At 47.3% G+C, this 19,303-nt stretch overlaps 1 protein-coding gene across 1 annotated transcript in view; it reads left to right on the top strand.

Annotated features, from left to right (window-relative positions):
* LOC135217673 (RNA-splicing ligase RtcB homolog) overlaps nt 1-19,303 on the top strand; it is a 117,379-nt gene that overhangs the window by 50,799 nt on the left and 47,277 nt on the right. Inside the window, exon 8 of the mRNA XM_064253642.1 lies at nt 9,375-9,566. Within this exon, the coding sequence (XP_064109712.1) occupies nt 9,375-9,566 (192 nt within the window). The remainder of the gene's footprint in view (nt 1-9,374; nt 9,567-19,303) is intronic.

Below are 19,303 nucleotides of genomic sequence, written 5' to 3' on the forward strand. Positions count from 1 at the left end.
CGGTACGCTCGGATGACTAAGGGGGGGGGGTAAGGGGGGGGGGGGACTGGCCTTTCCCCCCCCTCCGTCGTTACTCCGTCGCTCCGTTTGCTAGCTCGAGTCTGTTTGCCCTCGCGCCCTTTCCCACCTTATTACTGGGGCTCTTTATCTACCGGAGCTCCGGCATCCACGTGGAAAGGTGCTAGTTCACCCTGACGGGCGGACTGCGGCATACAGTTTGGTCTCTACTAACCACTACCGTCGCGCTGATATACGCGACACGCTCCGCCACGCACCGGACTTAGTCCCGGTACGTCCCCATGTTTATAGGTTTAAGATTAGTATTTAATTTAAACTATATTAAGTTTAATTTAAGCTACATTAAACCTTCCCTCCATTGCATGCTCACACCGGATCTCTCCGTGGTTATAGCCTATTCAGGCGGTAAGGAGGGGTTATGCCCGAAATTTTTTCGCGCTCCGGCATGCAACGGAGTTCTTTTAACCTTTAGCCTGTAAGTGATATCTTTTAGGATGCTCATGTGTCTTTTCACTTACAGACCACCAACTGTGAGCATCCGGGATGCAATGCCATGCTCCAGGACCCCTGTGGGCATGAAGTCTGCCGGTCCCATGCTCCCATGCGCGACTCCGCACGGGAACCTCCAAGTCTGGTTTCACGAGACCTGCACAATTTGCTATGATCTGGTGAGCCAGCTCTTAGACGGGGTAAGTATTCCAACTCCGTTACTCAATCCCTACAGATATAGTTCTTAAGTTTAATTTTAATCTTATCTTAAACTTAAGCTAATTTTATATGGGATCTCGCATCCCCTATAATTTTAAGTTAACCTTTTACTTAAGTTTTAATTTTAAGTTTAATCTTAAAAAACTAACAAATACCCTCTCTTCCAGGCTCCGGCTGTTAGAGACACCGCACTGGCAACCCTGCTGGGCCTGGGCTCGGCGGTTTTGGGAAGAACGCCGCCAAGGGTCAGCCCTACATACTTGAGAAGAGGTTGGCGGTCCTGATCTTCCCCGGTCGGCAAGTCAACGGGCTACGTCGACCCAGCAGAGGCGGCCCCGACTATTGCGCTAATTCAGCAGCAGCTCGCCGCTTCGTTGACTGATCCAGGCCAGGACATCTCGTCGGAAGTCGCGACACTGGACTTGAACATTGAACCGATGGTAGGTGTTGACGACCTGTTGGTCGAGGTGAGTACGTTGGACGCCCAAGGGCTTCCCTTGGGCGCCACTGGATCTTCTACTCCTGCAAACTCTCCAGCTTCCTTCCAAGGCTTTACAGGAGCCGAACTTTATACTTCTCCTGATGCTTCTGTTAGACCTAAGGTCAAAGGACAAACGGTGTTAAAACCTTGAGTAAGACGTCGTCGTCGTCTAAAAAGACGTCGTCGGCGTCAACATCTCGCAAGTCTCCGGCTACAAACCCCGGAGCAGAGAGGTCTAGAGCTTCTGGGTCCGGCTCCAAATCCTCAAGGAGTAGATCCTCCAAGTAGAGATCACACACTCCAGCGGAGTCAACCGTTTCTCCACTTCCTTTGGTTCCTGTTCAGAGCTACCTGTCCACCTCCGCAGCAGCTCCGGCTTTGGATCCCAATGCTGGCCTGTTGCAACACATGGGGATCTGGTTGGGTCTCTCAAGAACAGTATGGAACAGATGTTCTCCCGGTTGTCTGATAGGATCAACTCCAGGATAATATCATCGCCGGACTAAGCCAAGCTCCGCTAGCTACTCCCCCACCTCTCGGCACAGGGATAGCTCAGTTGCCACCATATGACTCTCTGCCTCCGTTCAGCATGAACAATCCCTGGAGAGTGGCGTCATACGCCCCCTTCCAAGACGGGCTTATTTCTATCCCGGAATGTGGAACTCGAAGGATTGAGGACTTCGAGTTCTACCCGAAGATCTCCAACCGCCATTCATCGGCTACGCCAGGCTCACCGCTGCTGCCATGACACGAGATGATAAGGTCCCTAAAGAGACAGTCCTCTATTCACGTGACCAGGCTCAAAGAGAATGGCTCAGGTGCTTAGAGGACATGGATTGTTCAAACACTAAAATACAGCCTTTTAAGAGTCCATTCACAATCTTCACAATGGAAGAGGGTACTCCGCTTCCTTTCTTGACAAAGATTGCTACGGTCACTATCCCACCCAGCCGCCCAAAAGGGGGACTCGTTACCGCAGCTAAAGGAAGCGGACCCTACATCTCCTTTACTTCCCTCAACCGGAGATTTGTGGGAAGACCTGCCCAACACTTTTTCTGCGGGCAAACTCAAACCAGACTGTGCTATGGAGCAGTTTTGGTGAGAAGCTGCCTAGACTTCCAGATAGCCTCATTCAGGCAGAATTTGATGCCAAGTCTAGGCTGGCCAGGTCTCTCAACACCATGGCCATGACTGAGGTGGCTACCATTTCTTATGGTTCCGAGCCACTGTTCAAGCTAATCACCAAGTCACTGACTCAAACGGTGCAGTCTGACATGTTCGAGTTCGCCACAGCCAGAACAAACTGTCGGAAGCAGTCCTCCAAGAAGCAACTATTCGGCATGAACCGAATAGTTGCTTTCATCAAACATCTGGGGAGCAGACCTCTTCCCAGATGCAATGGTAAAGGAGGTCCAGGCAGAGGCTTACGAGGCTTAACCAAAGCCTTAAGGATCGTTGGGGTCTCACGGCAAAGAGACGCCAAGATCAAGCTGTCAGGGGTAAGGCTCAGAAGAAACCCAGACGTTTCCAGCCTTACCAAAAGAAACAGCAACGGTTTGCCCAGCCTGTTTCGGCTGTTCCGTTGGTGCAGGCAGCCCAACCCTCTACCTCCAAGGCTCAATCACAGCCTATTTATGTGATTTCCCCCCAGCCTCAACCTTCCACCTCTTACGCTGTCCTACCCCAGCCTTCAACCAAGTGTTCGAAGGCCAGGCCTTTCAGAAGTATGACCGCTCGGGTAAGGGGAGGCAGAGGTAAGCGATCCTTTTCGTCAGAGAGGATCGGGAGGGTCCCTTAATAGAGGTAAACACTTCAGGGGAGGCCGCGGAGGCTACCAACATCAATGAGGACTTCCAGGTAGGAGGGAGGCTGTTTTCTCTTCCGCCACCGGTGGGGATTCAGCAAATGGGCACAAAGCATTGTGTCGAAAGGCCTGGGTTGGAGTTGGGTGGCGAATCCGCCCCCACCCAGACCTTTCCGCCAACTTCCATCCAAAGAATTGACGGAGTATGCGGAGGACCTCCTTCAGAAAGGAGCAATAGCGAGAGTCAACAGATTAAAGTTTCAAGGGCGCTTGTTCAGCGTTCCTTCCAAGAAAGGCTCACAAAAAAGAAGGGTAATCTTAGACTTGTCCCGCTTAAACTTGGCCATTCGCTGCGACAAGTTCAAGATGCTCACCATCTCGCAGGTGCGGACCTTACTTCCCCGTGGGGCCGTCACCACCTCTATCGATCTTACAGACGCATACTATCATATCCCTATTGCAAGACACTTTCGCCCGTATCTGGGCTTCAAGATAGGAGATCAGGCATTCTCCTTCAAGGTAGTTCCCTTCGGTCTCAACGTAGCACCCAGGGTGTTTCACGAAGTTGGCGGAAGTGGTCGTCCACAACTAAGATCGCAAGGGATTATGGTAGTAGCGTATCTCGACGATTGGCTAATTTGGGCTCCAACAGTCGAGGAATGCCACAAAGCAACACTGAAAGTAATCCAGTTCCTGGAATATCTAGCTTCAAGATAAACAGGACCAAATCAAGACTCACTCCGGAGTCAAACTTTCAGTGGCTGGGCATTCAATGGAATCTATCCTCCCATACTCTGTCGATTCCATCAGCCAAGAGGAAAGAAATAGCGAAGTCAGTAAAGCAATTTCTAGGACACAAACTTGCTTCAAGGAGAACCCAAGAAAGGATTCTGGGTTCACTCCAGTTTGCATCAGTGACAAACATCTTGATGAAAGCCAAACTGAAAGACCTAACCAGAATCTGGCACTCACGAGCAAATGTCAGGTCCAGGGACAAATTATCCTCAGTCCCTCAGATTCTACAGAAATCGTCTACGCCCTTGGGCAAAAGTCAAGAACTTGTCAATATCAGTACCCCTTCAATTTCCTCCTCCGGGGATTACCATCCACACGACGCTTCGTTAAGCGGTTGGGGAGGATATTCTCAGTTCAAGAAGGTTCAAGGAACCTGGTCACCCCAGTTCCGTCAGCTTCACATAAACGTACTGGAAGCAATGGCGGTGTTCTTGGCTCTAAGAAGGTTACGTCCGCCAAAGAACTCCCACATAAAGCTAGTCTTAGACAGCGCAGTGGTAGTCCATTGTATAAACAGGGGAGGGGAGGCTCCAAATCACGTCATCTAAATCATGTCATGGTAGCCATCTTCTCCCTGGCGGACAGTTCAGTTGGCACCTCTCCTCCACCCATATAGCTGGAGTGAGAAACGTCATAGCAGATGCTCTATCCCGATCAGTTCCTCTGGAGTCGGAATGGTCACTGGACAACAGTTCGTTCCGGTGGATTCTTCAGAGAGTTCCAGGTCTACAAGTGATCTCTTCGCATCCCAAGCGAACACAAACTCCCATGTTATGTGGCCCCCAACCTGGACCCTCTGGCCTATGCCACGGACGCCCTGGCCCTAGAACTGGAACAACTGGGAGAAGATTTATGTCCTTCCCTCCAGTGAATCTTCTCCTGAAGTGCTGAACAAACTCAGGACATCAAGGGTCAAGTGGCTCTAGTAGCCCCAGACTGGCCGAAGAGCAATTGGTACCCTCTAATTCTGGAACTGGGTCTTCGTCCTCTTCGAATTCCCAATCCCAGGCTCTCCCAGTCAGTGCAAACGAAGACTGTGTTCGCTTCCTCAGGAATTCTCAAAACCCTAACTTTATGGATTTCATGAAGTTTGCAGCTAAAAGAGATGCGAATATTGATCCTCAAAATATTCTCTTCTTGGAATCTGATAAAAGAGATTCAACTTTGAGACAGTATATGCTGCAGTCAAAAAGTTAGCAACCTTCCTGAGAGAATCAGATATTAGAATCATGACAATCAATTCAGCTATATCCTTTTTCAGGTCTTTTTTTATTTGAAAAAGGCTTAGCAGCTAGCACTATTACGACAAACAAGTCAGCCTTGAAAAGATTTTTCAATTTGGTTTCAACATAGACTTGACAGACTCCTACTTCTCGTCTATTCCCAAGGCTTGTGCTAGACTTAGACCTTCTCTAAGGCCTACGTCAGTATCATGGTTCTTAAATGATGTCCTAAAGCTGGCTTCAGAAACTGATAATGACACATGTTCATTTATAATGCTCTTAAGAAAAACTCTATTTTTATTAAGCTTGGCTTCAGGAGCTAGAATTTCAGAACTGTCGGCATTATCCAGGGATCCGGATCATATTGAATTTCTTCCCACAGGGGAAGTGCTACTTTCTCCGGAACGTAGTTTTATAGCAAAGAATGAAGATCCTTTGATGAGGTGGGAACCATGGAAGTTGTACCCCTTCCACAAGATATTTCTCTTTGCCCGCAGTATCGACCTTACGAGCCTTTCTGTCCCAGGACCTCCTCATCCTCATCGGGTCCTCTCTTTAAGAGAGAAAAAGGTGGGGTACTTTATCTATTAAAGGCATCAGGCAGCAGATCCTGTACTTTATTAAGCAAGCCAATCCTGACTCCTTCCCTAAAGCACATGATGTCAGGGCAGTAGCCACCTCAATTAACTATTTTCAACATATGAATTTCGATGAGTTGAAAAAATATACTGGATGGAAATCGCCGACAGTATTTAAGCGTCATTACTTAAAGTCCTTGGAAGCTCTGAAATTTTCAGCAGTTGCGGCGGGTAACATAGTTTCCCCCGACGCCTTGCTTAATCTTTAGTAGAAGATCCAGTCCTCCTTTCCTACCTATCTCACCCAACAGTTCGTCGATACCTGCCATGTTCATCTACGTTTACCTTGAGTCTTAGCTGCTCTTATGATGGTATAGTGGGTGCCCCTTATTTTTTTTGCTAGGGTCATCACAATTGATTGTATATAATGATCTCTTTGATGTGATCCCCTTATTTTTATGCTAGGGGGACACATCGTATTTTACAAGGTTACGGGTTTTGTATATTAAGTCATATACATTCCTTTTTATATTATTATTGAAATTTGTTCTATTTACTTTATTGTTATAATTGCTTTGAGTTCTTTGTACATAATATCTATACACAGATACTGATTTCAACATATATCCCATGTAAGCCCTGTATATATGTTAAATTTAAGTTAAATTTAAGAAATATTATTAGCATTAAGTTTAAATTAAATTTAAGTAATATTTCTAATTTTGTATCATTGTGTATATGTATATTTATTAGCAATTATATTTCTTTATTTTATGTTATCTTTTCTTTGAGACCCTTTTTGTCTATTTGATGTTATTCTTTACAATCTTGTGCTATTTCTCTTGGTACGATTTTTTCGCAGGCAGCGACACGAACTGAGCCCAGAAAAGGGATTTGACGTAAGGAAAATCTATTTCTGGGCGATTGGTTCGTGTCGCCAGCGAAATCCCGCCCTGCCCATCCCATCGCTCAAGATTGTCTGCTAACTCAGGATGGCCACCAGAGGCGCAGCAGTCGGCAGCATGGGATGGAGTAGTAGTAGTTGCTGCCCACTCTGTGGGTCGGCTCCCCTCTTGGGGGGATTTTGTAGTGGGAGATTTCTATTGGCAAGCGGTTCGTGGTAGTGGTCTCACTCGCCATAGTGTTCATACCGACACCCTCTTGGAGGGTGAGCGAGTCAGTTGTACTGACCTTTTCTTTATTTTATTTATTCTCTGGTATGTGTTAGTACATTTACCTTAGAAATAATGGATTAAAGGATATTTCGCTGGCGACACAAACCAATCGCCCAGAAATAGATTTTTCCTTACGTCAAAATCCTTTTTTCAGCTGACTTGAGACTGAATGAGGGAGCGTTGATATTGAGAAAAGAAGGAGAAGAGAGTTAAAAAATATTACTGTATATGTAAAAGCAATAACAATTCATAAAAAATGGGAATTTCACAATATATTTAACATAATGATAAAATATGGAAACAATCAAATGCAATACAGAAACAAAAATATAAAAAAGTCTAAAATGAGCCAGTGTTCTGTCCGGTGAGTGAGGCCGTTTAGTTTAATGATAACCAAATTCAACAAAACAGTAAATGAAAGAATAAAGCTTTTTGTAATAAGATTTAACATAAACAATCAAGAAAATCGTATGTCATTGCGGCGATGCACGATAACTTCAGATGGAGGAGGGAGCGTTTATATTTTTGAGGAATAATGAATGAGTAATTTTAAGTTTTATCAAGTGTTTTGATATTGTTTAAGGAAAGAAGGAGAAGAGACAGTAAAATCATTACATTATATTTATGTAAAAGCAGTACCAGTTCACATAAAAAAATAAAATGTTATTTCACAATAGTAACATAATGATAAAACATGAAAACAATCAAATGTAATACAATAGTAATGAAAAAATAAAAAGAAGTCTTACTTGAAGCCAATGTTTTGGTGCGCTGTGTGAGACGATAGAGAGGAGGGAAGGGATGGTGTTGGGTTATGGGTGAGACAGGTCTGCTTCCCCCACTGACTTACCTGCTGCGCTGGGATGATTATTCACCCATTTCTTTCACTTACACTCAATTTGCCCAAATCACTTCTTTTTGTTACAGTAAAATACGTATTTATCGAGTGACACTTGCTTTTTACGATTTTTTAGCACTGTAAAAGTAACTCGGCTCCATAATATACACATTGGTGCTGCATTCAGCTTCTGTGTGCCTTCGATTGTTTAAACAACTTCCCTTTGAAAATTTATTTAATCTCTCGTTCCTTTTCTTTTTTGCATTCTTTACTTATTACTTATTTGTTTGTAAAATTCTCTTGTATATTTGAAATTCTGCTGTTTGCCACAATAACTTGATGTGTTGTGACATAAATAATCTTCTTGCACTTAAGATCCAAGTGTAAACATGTCAATAATCATTCTTGCTCTCTCTCTCTCTCTCTCTCTCTCTCTCTCCTCTCTCTCTCTTCTCTCTCTCTCTCTCTCCTATATGACGGCGAGTCTGGGACACACACACACACACACACTATTGATTCCTTTGCTTTGATTATCCTTGTGAAATGAGAAAAAAAATTGATATTGCTGATATTGCTATCACCTTTGCCTGCTGACCGAAGTTTTGGTTTCCTCAAAGGGTTCCCATATCTCCTCCCTCCATCCCAGCTGGTTGCACACCATTCATAGAACAGTTTGTAATTTGTACACGGAAACAAAATTTTTCTTACATTGTACTTCGTATACATGTTCTGTTTTTTATTACTTTTTTTACGCTCTTAATTTAACTGTGAACACATTAATAATAGAAAAATTGTGAAAATGAGGACTTTTTGGGTTGGCTGTAACGAAATTATCCTGATTCCCTTTATTTTTATGGGCATATGTTTTTGTTTCATATTTTGACAAATCATATATCAACCAGCCTTCTGGAACGGATTAAGTTCAAAGTCTGCGGTATTACTGTTCTATTGTTGCATTGCAGACTCATCATTACAGTTATCAGTCATGTAGAAAGTAATGGACTGGCATTAACCCTAGTTGATGTTATTGTAAACTAGTTTAACTAGACCATAAAGACCCCCATTTTGATGTATATATAGCTAGCCCAGACTTTATTATTCCCTGCAAGGAAGAAATAGGGTGCACATGAACATTCCACTTTTCATTTTAAATTATTTGTGTGGTAATCAGTCATGGGCATGGACCCTGTAGGTGGGTAGTGTAGTCTTGGCACCTCAGCCCCTAGTTGCAACCCCATTCATTCCTTTTACTGTACTCACGTTTTTAGTCTTTCTTTTATCTTTACTTTCCATACTCTCCTGACAATTAGTATTGCAACTGCAAGGTTTTCCTCCTGTTACACCTCCAAAACCCTTTTTACTCTATTTCCCTTTCAGTACTGAATGACCTCATAGGTCCCAGCACTTGGCCTTTGGTTTAAGTTTTATATTGTAATTTCAGTTATGGGCATGGAGTATTTAAAAACAATCTGAGTATTGCTGAAATACAAGTTAAAAGTAATAGGATACACTAGCATTATTATTAACTAGCATTATTATTGTTTTAATGTCATGCTACTGGAGATGCAAACATGTTTCATACATGAGGATATAATAGCTGAAGGAGTATGTTAAGTAGAATTGACCAATTTTAATATAATACATGTTCTTTTGGAAAAATTTCTTAATTGTTTTTATAAAACTTTATAGAAATTGTATTTACCTTTTATTTGAATTAAGTACAAATTTATTAAAAATTTGTCATATTACTATTGCCCATGCACTTTAATGCAAGTGGATTTCACTTGCTGCTTACAACAACAGCATATTTTAAGAAACTCATGAAAAATTACATAACAGGTTATGTTTGGGCCGAAGACAAAGAGCACTGTGAAGAATATGGACGAATGGCTCAAGCTGACCCTGCCAAAGTATCTATGAGGGCTAAGAAACGAGGACTACCACAGGTATGTAATTTGTTCTGATCATTATACAAACCCTTGGTCCTTTAACGTATGGGAATGTAATCAGCGCCAAGCTGGAACCGGGTCGTAAGCTTTCAAACAAGGTGGTTCGGTAGTTAACTGCTTGTCCGATAGTCGGGTGTCCCGCCTGACTGGGAGGTGAAGTGTATCTTTGCTTTCAGCTGCCATCGGAACAAGACGTGCTCTTTGCTGCTCTGCCCGCTGTGTCGTATGCTTTGGTTACTTCTCTACGAAGTCTACAATCTTTTTGCCTTTAACCCTGTAGTGCTTGTGCAAGTGAAAGCTTGTAAGTACTTGGTTTTTTCTTTGTATAAATCGATATTCGTGGTGAAATGGAAGGCCACGAGCCGGAGAGACCCCCCCGCCCCCCAGTCAGCCGCAGATTGTGCCCTGGTGTGGAGGGCCGTAGGTGTGGGGCCTTTAGGTCTCTCAACGAGGTAGACCTGCATGATTTGTGTACTCAGTGCCCGAGGGCAGCGAATGGCTCTCGCACCGAGATGTGATGTATGTGTATCGTGGTCGGGGACCAGTGGAGTGATACGAGTCGTCAGAGGGCTCTCCAGCGATTTCCCTGGTTATGGACGGATCTTCCTCTTCCCTTCCTCTGTCTCGGCTCCCGCGTATGGCTCCTTCCCCTTTGAGGGACGTGTCGGCGAGCAGGAACCCCCCCCCCCCCCCCCCCCCCCCCCCCCCCCCCCCCCCCCCCCCATTAACCCGACTTTTCCTTCCTCAGGTATGCCTGCCGAGGGTGGCGATCTCGAGCAGGTCTGGTACTTGCTTGGGCTCCTGGGCACACTGAGTATTCAGGGGCTGCTGTACCACCTGGCTGCGCTTGGATCCAGGCCGGTCACCCATGGACCAGAGACATCGACGACAACAACAGTGTTGACGGCGGGGTATGCAGCTCCTCCTCACCTGGTATACACTCAACACGTGGCCATGGTTACACCGACAGCCGCAGTCCTTGCTCTGCTGCCGTGTTATCATAGGAGGGAGATCACCCCGCCGCCTGCCCCCCCCCCTGGTTTTCGCTACCCACGTCCCCAGCCCCTGACTTTCAGTGTCACCCAGAGTTACCGCTTGACCTGCGCCAGTGCCTGTTGTGATGCTGCTAGCTCCTGTACTGCCGCCAGTTCCTGTTGCTGCCGCTCCCGTACCAGTTCCTGCCGTCGTCGCTCCAGCCTGTGGTGTTGCTGCCCCCTCCGCAGGTCCCTCTGGACAGGTGCAGCTGGGCCCTGTTGCTTCGACAACTGCCCCAGCTCCGTCCTGGATGGAGGATCTGACGGTGGTCCTGAGGAAGCTGACGAAGAAGAAGAGGAAGGTGTCGTCGTCTTCGTTGTCATCTGCAGCCACCTCTGCAGCTGCCTCTTCCCCTTTGACTTCCAAGGCCCCACAGCCGAGGAAGAAGAAGGTAGCCTCCTCCCCCCCTAAGAAGGCTCGCTCAGAGACCTCTAAGGGTCTGTCCCACTCCGGTGGGAAAGCTGAGGCTTCCGCTGGTCCTCCTGTTCCTTCGGGAACGGGGCCTGTCTCTCTTTCTGCAAGGAAGAAGATGGGGACCGGAGGGGTACCGGCTAACACCGGTACCTCTTCTTCTGGTGCTAGAGGTTCTGCCTCGGCACCAGGAACTGTCTTACGGTTGCCCGCAGGTGACCGTGCAGCCAGAGTCCAGGCAGCCGAGCCTGCTTGCCGCCAGGACCCAGGCACGGAGCAGAAGACTGGTGGCAGTCGCTCAGGTGACTCCCGCCAGACCGATGATCGCTCTCGTAGCGATCTGCCGGTCCCCAGGGTTGACGCGACTGTCCCACCAGACCGTTTGTGGGCCGAGGTGAGGAAGAGGTCCCCCCCCCGGTCGCCAGGACCAGCCAGGTACCGTGACGTGCCGTGAGGACAGGCCACGCTCCCACCACGACAGTGGACTCTGCCGGTCTCCTGACAGTCGCTCCCACCGGATGGATAGGGTGACTGGTAGCAGCTCTCCTGACGCCCGGGACCGTCGCTACCTTGCTCGGTCCAGCGGTTCTCCCCAGGGAGACCGTGCGACTAGGCCTGCAGCTCGATCGTCACCGCGGGTTGGCGATCGCCTGCAGCCCCCCCAGCACACCGGTTCTGCTGGCGGGCAAGGGGGAAGCATCAGGTCTTCCTCTCTTATCCCTTCAACCTCCTCGGGCTACACCCGGAGGAGTGAGGCGATTAGGAGCAACCGTGAGGAGGCGCTTCTCGCGGTCCTTCCACGAGGGCCTACGAACCTGGCACGGTCTTGGGACCGACCAGATCGTATGTCCAAGTGGTTGGAGGAGACCAAGAGGGGTCTGTCTTGGTTCTTTCTGTGGAAGGAGGAGGATCTCGGGAGGCATTCTCCCTGGATGGGCTTGACAGTCCATCTCCCCAGGACGCAGTCACTCCCGAGATCCAGAGGTTGTTTGCAGAGGTTTTCGCGCTGATTCGTCAGCACAATGACCTCGGGGAAGGATCGGTGCTTCCGCCCTCTGAGCTACATTGAGGCTGGAGTGGTTTTGGGGTCCTAAGAAGGAACCCAGGACGACGGTGGGTCTGCCCCGATCAGCCTTGGCCGGCAGCGTGTTGGGCCAGGTGGACTCTCTTGTCTCCAGACAGGAGGGATCACTTCGGTCTGGCAGGTCGTCCGAGCTACTTCCCCCTCCTCTACCATGGCAGAGGCGCTTCTATGTGCCTTCGGAGGACCTGCTGCCGCCCAAACAGGTTAACCCGGAGCTAGCTAGGCTAGCCCTGGGTGTGTCTCTTCAACACCTGGCTTTGGAATCGACTGCCATGGCAGCGTTCCAAGCAGTCTCCTGGGTGGACCTGTGGTCCCTCACAGTGTCCAAGGTTGCGGCCTCCTTGGGAAACATCACTCCCGAAGGGGACATGGCTTTTGGGAGATTGTGTCAGTCTGGGGGTAGGGCGATCTCCTACCTGGCCCACCAGATGGCCAACCTGTTACTGAGACGTAGGGACGCAGTCTACTCGAGTTACCAGGGCAGCAGGGCGTGAGGCAGCTTTGGGTCTGAGAAACGGACCAGTGCTGGGTTCCTCCTCTCTCTTCCCCAGAGAGATGGTGGACGCTGCAGTGTAATAGCGGCGCACTGAGGACAGTGACTGCCTAGTCCACCAGGCAGTTTCGAAGGTGACTGGGCAGCCTCGAGCCACTGTGGCTAAGCCTAGGAGCTTGGCTAGCGCTTCCTCTGCGGCTAAGACGACGTCCTCGTTAAGGGGGCCGGCCGGAACCCCTATATATGGTGGTATAGGGCAAAAAATGCAAAGTCATGAAAAATTCATGGAGCTTCATATGGCAATTGAGAATACGTATACGAAATATTTCGTCAAAATTCCTCTTACTTTCGTAGTTACAGGTAATTAGCAAACATAACTCAATAACCCTAAAACATTCATCCGTACAAGAAAATACAATATTTCTTCTGTTATCATAAATTTTTCATAATTATTGGCAAAGAAATTGTGAGGAATGGCATCTGTAGAGATTCCGTGGCTCGCAGAAGCGAGTTACTGCGAGTATCTGGTTCAATTATGAATCAGTTGGACCATAGACTTCAAGTAGATTACACGTTCGAGTTTCACCTCGTGAAATTCCGCTTGCATTTACGTATGTTTATGTATGTTTTGGCAAGAAGTTCATCATGCCAATGAGGAAAAGACAAGGAAAACATCTCGCTAACATACAGACGAAGAAAATCGCTCGAGTATTATTACGAATATCGTAATATACGCGTAGTTAGTGAAGAGAGAGGGAGGGTCGCCTAGTAACGCCCCTTCTTGCCTGACAGCACACGTCACACTGTGCCCCAGAGGGTTACAATCTTTGAGCAAAGAGATCTTCATTTATGATAAATAACATAGCTTTGGTTTTTTAATACCCAAAATGGAATATGAAATTCATAATAATCATGATTTATTAAATTGTCTTTGTAAAAAGAGTACATCTTCGAGTTTTACCTCTGACATTCTCTTGCATTTACGTTTGTTTATCTTTGTTTCGGCAAGAATGTCATCATGCCAAAGAGGAAAATACAAGGAAAACATCTCGCGCTAACATACAGAAGAAAATTCGCTGTAATAAGCCGAGTTAGTGAAGGGTGGGGAGAGAGGGGGTTACGTAGGAAGGAGTGCCCCATCTTGCCTCAAGCAGTGCCCCAGGCTACGATATATGAGCAAAGGGATCATCATTATGATTGAATTATGATAATAAAATAGTTTTGGTTTATTAATACACAAAAAAGAAATATACATTCATAATAATCATTATTTATTAACTTTGTCTTTATAGAAATACGAAGGAAAACTTTGAACGCCCGTATCTCAAAACTATACTTATTGACCTTCAAAATCTATCTCCTCACTTAGTTTTAAAGCTATAACATTGGAATTTGGTATATAACTCAGAAAGACATTATAGAACAATCAAATGAGCCCTTTTACCAATTTTTGTTTCGTCTTTTTTTTATAATGTTTTTTCTTGTGATTTATAGGGTTTATTTTTTTACCATATTGAAAAATTCATATCTAGCAAAAAATTACTTTTAGAAAAAAACTCTCCATTTGATTGGAGGTCTACATCAGGTCTATATATGGTAGTAATCCCAGGTCTTAATATTAAATATCAAGGAAGGAGATAGAATTTGAAAAATGGTTATTTTCGGGATAAATTGCCCTGGCGTCACAAAACCAAAGGTCAGAGGCGAAAATCATATGTCGGTTTGGAGATGTCCCAAGTCACCTTATTAAGTGGTATAAATGTCAAAGTCCTGTCGTTAAAAAAACGGCATTAGCCGGCGGGCCCCCTTAAAGTTGAGAGGAAAGACCCAGCCTTCGACTTCCTCTGTAAGGAGTGACCGTCAGCCCTCCTCCCAGTCCTCCTCCTCCCGAGGAGGAACTGGGAAGAAGGGGAAATGCTAGGGTAACAGGGCGGTTCCCCTCACCTGCTGCCAGAAGTGGGGGTTGCCTGGCGAGCCATTGGGCAACTTGGTAGCACTATGGAGCCGAGACCAGGATAGTGGACGTCCTTCGGGAGGGATATCTGCTTCGACTCATGGCCAACCCTCACCTCCAACCCAGTCCATCAGCAGACGTAGGTTCCTGGTTCTGCCAGGGACGTAGCGCTTCGGCAGGAAGTAGAAGCCATGCTGAGCAAACAAGCTGTGGAGATCGTATGGGATCAGTCGCGGGCTTCTATGCCGACTTTTTCTGGCGCCCGGTGATAGATCTCTCACCTTGAACCGGTTCATTCACCAGACTCGGTTCACGATGGAAACAACAAGCTCAGTGCTTGATTCTGTCAGGGAGAACAACTTCATGCTTTCTGTGGACCTGAAGGATGCGTATTTCCAGATACCCATCCACCAGTCCTCGAGGAAGTACCTCCGCTTCATCCTTGACAGGACGGTGTACCAATTCAGGCACTTTGTTTCGGTCTCTCTACCACCCCACAGGTGTTCACGCGAGTGTTCACTCTGGTGTCTGCTTGTTGGGCCCATTCGGTAGGGATATGTCTTCTGTGGTATCTCGACGATTGGCTGGTCCTGGCGAGCTCCTGCTCGCAGTTGCTACAGGACAGGGATCGACTCCTCGAATTCTATCGCGATCTCAGGATCGTGGTGAACTTCGAGAAGTCAGATCTCGAGCCCAAGCAGAGGATGAAGTACCTGGGCATGCTGATCGACATGGTAGCAGAGCAAGTCTTCCCCGCAGACTCGCGGATCAGCAGGTTCAGGGAGGCAGCCAGACGGTTCCTGTTCCTACAGGAGCAGCCAGCTCAGCAGTGGCAGGTCATGATTGGTCACCTGTCATCTCTTGAGAAGTTAGTCCCTCACAGGCGTCTTCACCTGCGGTCTCTTCAGTGGAGGCTAAAGGCGTGTTGGTCACAGGCAAGAGACCCGCCGTACTTCCCCGTGCCCCTCATGGAGGAGGTGAGGTAGGACCTAGCCTGGTGGCTGGACGACGGGAACCTCGCAAGAGGAGTGCCTCTCTGCACTCCCCCCCACCCCGGAGATGCTGCTGTTCTCAGATGCGTCGACCGAGGGATGGGGCGCACACCTGGAGGAGTTGCTGGCTGCAGGTGTGTGGGACCATCGCGACAAGCACCTTCACATCAATGTCCTGGAGCTCAAGGCAGTGTTCCTCACTCTCAAGAGTTCCAGGAACGGATGATGGGACACTCAGTGGTGTTGATGAGCGACAACACCACGGTAGTGGCATACGTCAACAAACGGGGGCCTAGTGTCCCTCCCATTGCACCAGTTTGACGTTGCCAGTGCACAAGTTGGCCGTAGCCCACTCAGTAGAGCTGTCAGCCTGATACATTCCAGGCAAGAGGAATGTAGTGGCAGACAAGCTCAGCCGTCCGGAAATCAGGTGATAAGGACTGAATGGTCCCTCCATCCAGACGTGGCGGAAAGGTTCTTCGACCTGTGGGGGCGTCTAGTCATGAATCTGTTCGCCACCTGGCACAACAGAAAACTTGAGGTTTTCTACTCAGTTGTGCTGGACCCATGGGCAGCTGCAGAGGACGCTCTTCAACATCCGTGGGACAACCTCTTCGTGTACGCCTTTCCCTGTTCAGTCTGATTCGCAAGGTGTCAGCAGGTGCTGGTCACCGCAAATCTTCGGATGATTCTGGGGCGCCCAAATGGCCCAATCAGGTTTGTTTGGTATCCGGACCTGCTGGCTCTTCTCGCCGAAGCACCGAGAGAGATTTCTCCACTGGCACAACCTCCTGTGCCAGCCACACGTGGAACGGTACCACCGATCGGTTCGGTCCCTGGTATCCACCATCTCTTGCGAGCGAGAGGCTTTTCTCACCGAGCAGCAACAGAGATGGCTGGGTACCTCAGGCAGTCCTCTGCAGCTGTGTACCAGGGGAAGTGGTCCATCTTCTGTAGTTGGTGTCGTGGACGAGGTCTCTCTCCTCTCAGAGCCACTCTTCAGCAGGTAGCGGATTTCTTCGTCTTCCTTCGCCGAGAGAAGCTCCTCTCCGTCTCTGCAGTGAAAGGCTACAGGCCGGCTTGGCCCTAGTCCTTAAGCTGCGGGGGGTTAGTGGACATCTTCACCTCCATGGAGATCTCCCTCCTGATGAAGAGCTTCGAGAGGTCTTGCCCACCCAGGGAACTCAGGCCCCCGGGGAGGGACGTGACTCTCGTCCTTAGGAGTTTGACTCGAAGACCCTTCGAGCCACTCTGGGACCCGTCAGACAGGGATCTGACCCTCAGGACCGTCTTTCTGCTGGCCCTGGCATCGGCGAAGAGAGTAGGAGAACTTCATGGTCTTTCCTTCGATGTTAAGCACACGATGGGATGGAGATCGGTGACGCTTGATTTCGTCCCGGATTTTGTATCAAAAGACTCAGAACCTTTCGGTCCCTGATGACCGGTTCGAGTCATTTACGATCCCCTCCCTGAAGGACTTCACCAACGATGATGCGGATGAGATGCTACTTTGTCCTGTGAGGGCGCGACGGCGCTATCTGAAGAGAACTTGCCACCTCAGGCCTGAGTGTCGACGCCTCTTCGTTAGCAACGGGTTTTTTACCAAGGAGGTGTCCAAGAACTCTTTCTGGCTTTGTGAGGTGATCAGGAAGGCGTACGCTTCAGATAGGAGTGACGACACCGGTACCCTTCGTCCGAGAGCCCATGAAGTCGAGGTATTGGTCCAATCCTTGCGTTCTGCAAGAACTTGTTCGTTGCACAGGTGCTGAAGCAGGGGTTTTGGCCAACCAGACCACCTTCATCTTTTTATCTTCGGGATATTGCCCACAGGTCCTTGGACACCTTTTCCTTGGGACCCGTGGTGGCTGCTCAACAAGTCGTGTAGCTTATCCAGCTCCCGCGCGGACAGAACAGCATCCCATCCTTGTGAGACTGCGTGAATGGGCGAGCAAATGAGTGTGTGACTGGCTTCTCTTCCTCCTCCTTTCCTCTCCTCTACCTGTGGGCAGAGGGCTGCCGTCATCACTAAGCTAGACAGGAGGCCGATGCAGGTAAGTTACGTGACTGAGCTCCATCCTGTCCCTTTCATTAGGGATAGGAGCAGTTATCCACCACTCCCCTAGCAAGTGGGGGAGTGGACGCCAACAAGAGACAAACCCATGACCTTATATTTGGCTCTTGAGTAGGAACTACTTCTTGCTTGCTATTCATATGAGGCACGCTTGCCTCCCTCTTATGAATTTGGTCCAGAGGTCTGACCACTGATCCCGTGGTGCACACCCCGATCAGCTGGGCAGAGGCTAGGATCCCTCCCCTTGCTCTTACAACCAGGGAGGGAACCAAGGTTGGACGAACACCAGTCTGTTCTTAAAACTCAGATTCCACCCACCAATAAGTGAGTCTTCCATATGTTAAAGGACCGAGGGTTTGTATAACGTGTCGGAACAAATTACAATTTGTCGTAAATTGTATTTTTCCTAACTATGCAAACCTGAGGTCCTTTACACATAGTCCCACCTCATGCCACCCCTCACTCTGTTCCTGGGCCTAAAGCAAAGTGACGCTTCACCTCCTAGTCGGGCGGGACACCCGACTATTGGACAAGCGGTTAACTACCAAACCACCTTGTTCGAAAGCTTACGACCTGTCCCACCTTGGCGTTGATCACATTCCCATATGTTAAAGGACCTCAGGTTTATATAGTTAGGAAAAGTACAATTTACGATAAATTGTAATTTTTAAGCATTTTGGTAAGGTTTTATTTTTCATGATGTTGCATGATCAGTGTTTTATGTATAGTCATGAGTGTTTGAAGGTGGCACTGAAATGTTATCCAGTAATGGACTATGTATACCTATGTGATTTTGTAATATAATAATTTAATGTTAAAAAATGTTGCGTTTTCTGATGAAGAGGTAATGAGGTTATTGATGCCGATGTTCATATCTCTGTAGGAAACCTTTGATTATTTTGTATTTGTTAAACTATTTAAGACAAAAAATGATAGAATATGGACTGCTAGGCATGAAAGATATGTAGGTAATGGATAAACAGATAGGTAGTGATTGGTTTTAATGTTATTTTCATTGAATTTTAGCTGTGAGGGGTGGTCCTTACCCTGATAATGTAATTGGCTAGTGGGGATTATTAATTGTACATGATTTTCCTTATTATTTTACTTTAAGTTAACTGTTAAGGTAAATAAAATAATTAACTTTGGACAACTGATCGCTTAAAAAAACTATCAAAATGAATGTATAAAACCTTTTTAACAATGAGGATGTGTTTGATAGGAAAAAAGATTTCTTTAGGAAAATAAAAATTTTATATAAGTAACTTAGCAAGTAATTTCATAGCTGTAGGTAGTTTTTACTTTTAACAGCAACTATAGATTTAAAATTCACGGTAGCACACTATTGTCTTTGGTGCAGGCAAGTGCCCCACCCACAACCCGGGAAGAACAGATACAACGTAGCTAATGAGCTCAGTTTGTTTCTGCTGCTCAACAACTAGTATGGTTGTTTAGGCAACTTTGTTTATTGTTAGGCAGGATGGCTCACCAGATGGTTTTGCTGAAAGGATTTGGTGAAGTATTCTGTTATTTGGTAGTCTCTGCACTATATTTGTTCTTTACCTAAGTTTAGACTTACCATGTCTGACACTAGTGCGTCTGGTAGCCGGTATTTCAGCAAGGGCTGCAATACTAAAATGACTTCTGAAAATGACCTTTATTCAATTTGTTATACTTGCTGTGGGGCAAATTTA

The sequence above is a fragment of the Macrobrachium nipponense genome, chromosome 7, assembly GCF_015104395.2.
Source record: "Macrobrachium nipponense isolate FS-2020 chromosome 7, ASM1510439v2, whole genome shotgun sequence".
NCBI classification, from domain to species: Eukaryota; Metazoa; Arthropoda; class Malacostraca; order Decapoda; family Palaemonidae; genus Macrobrachium; species Macrobrachium nipponense.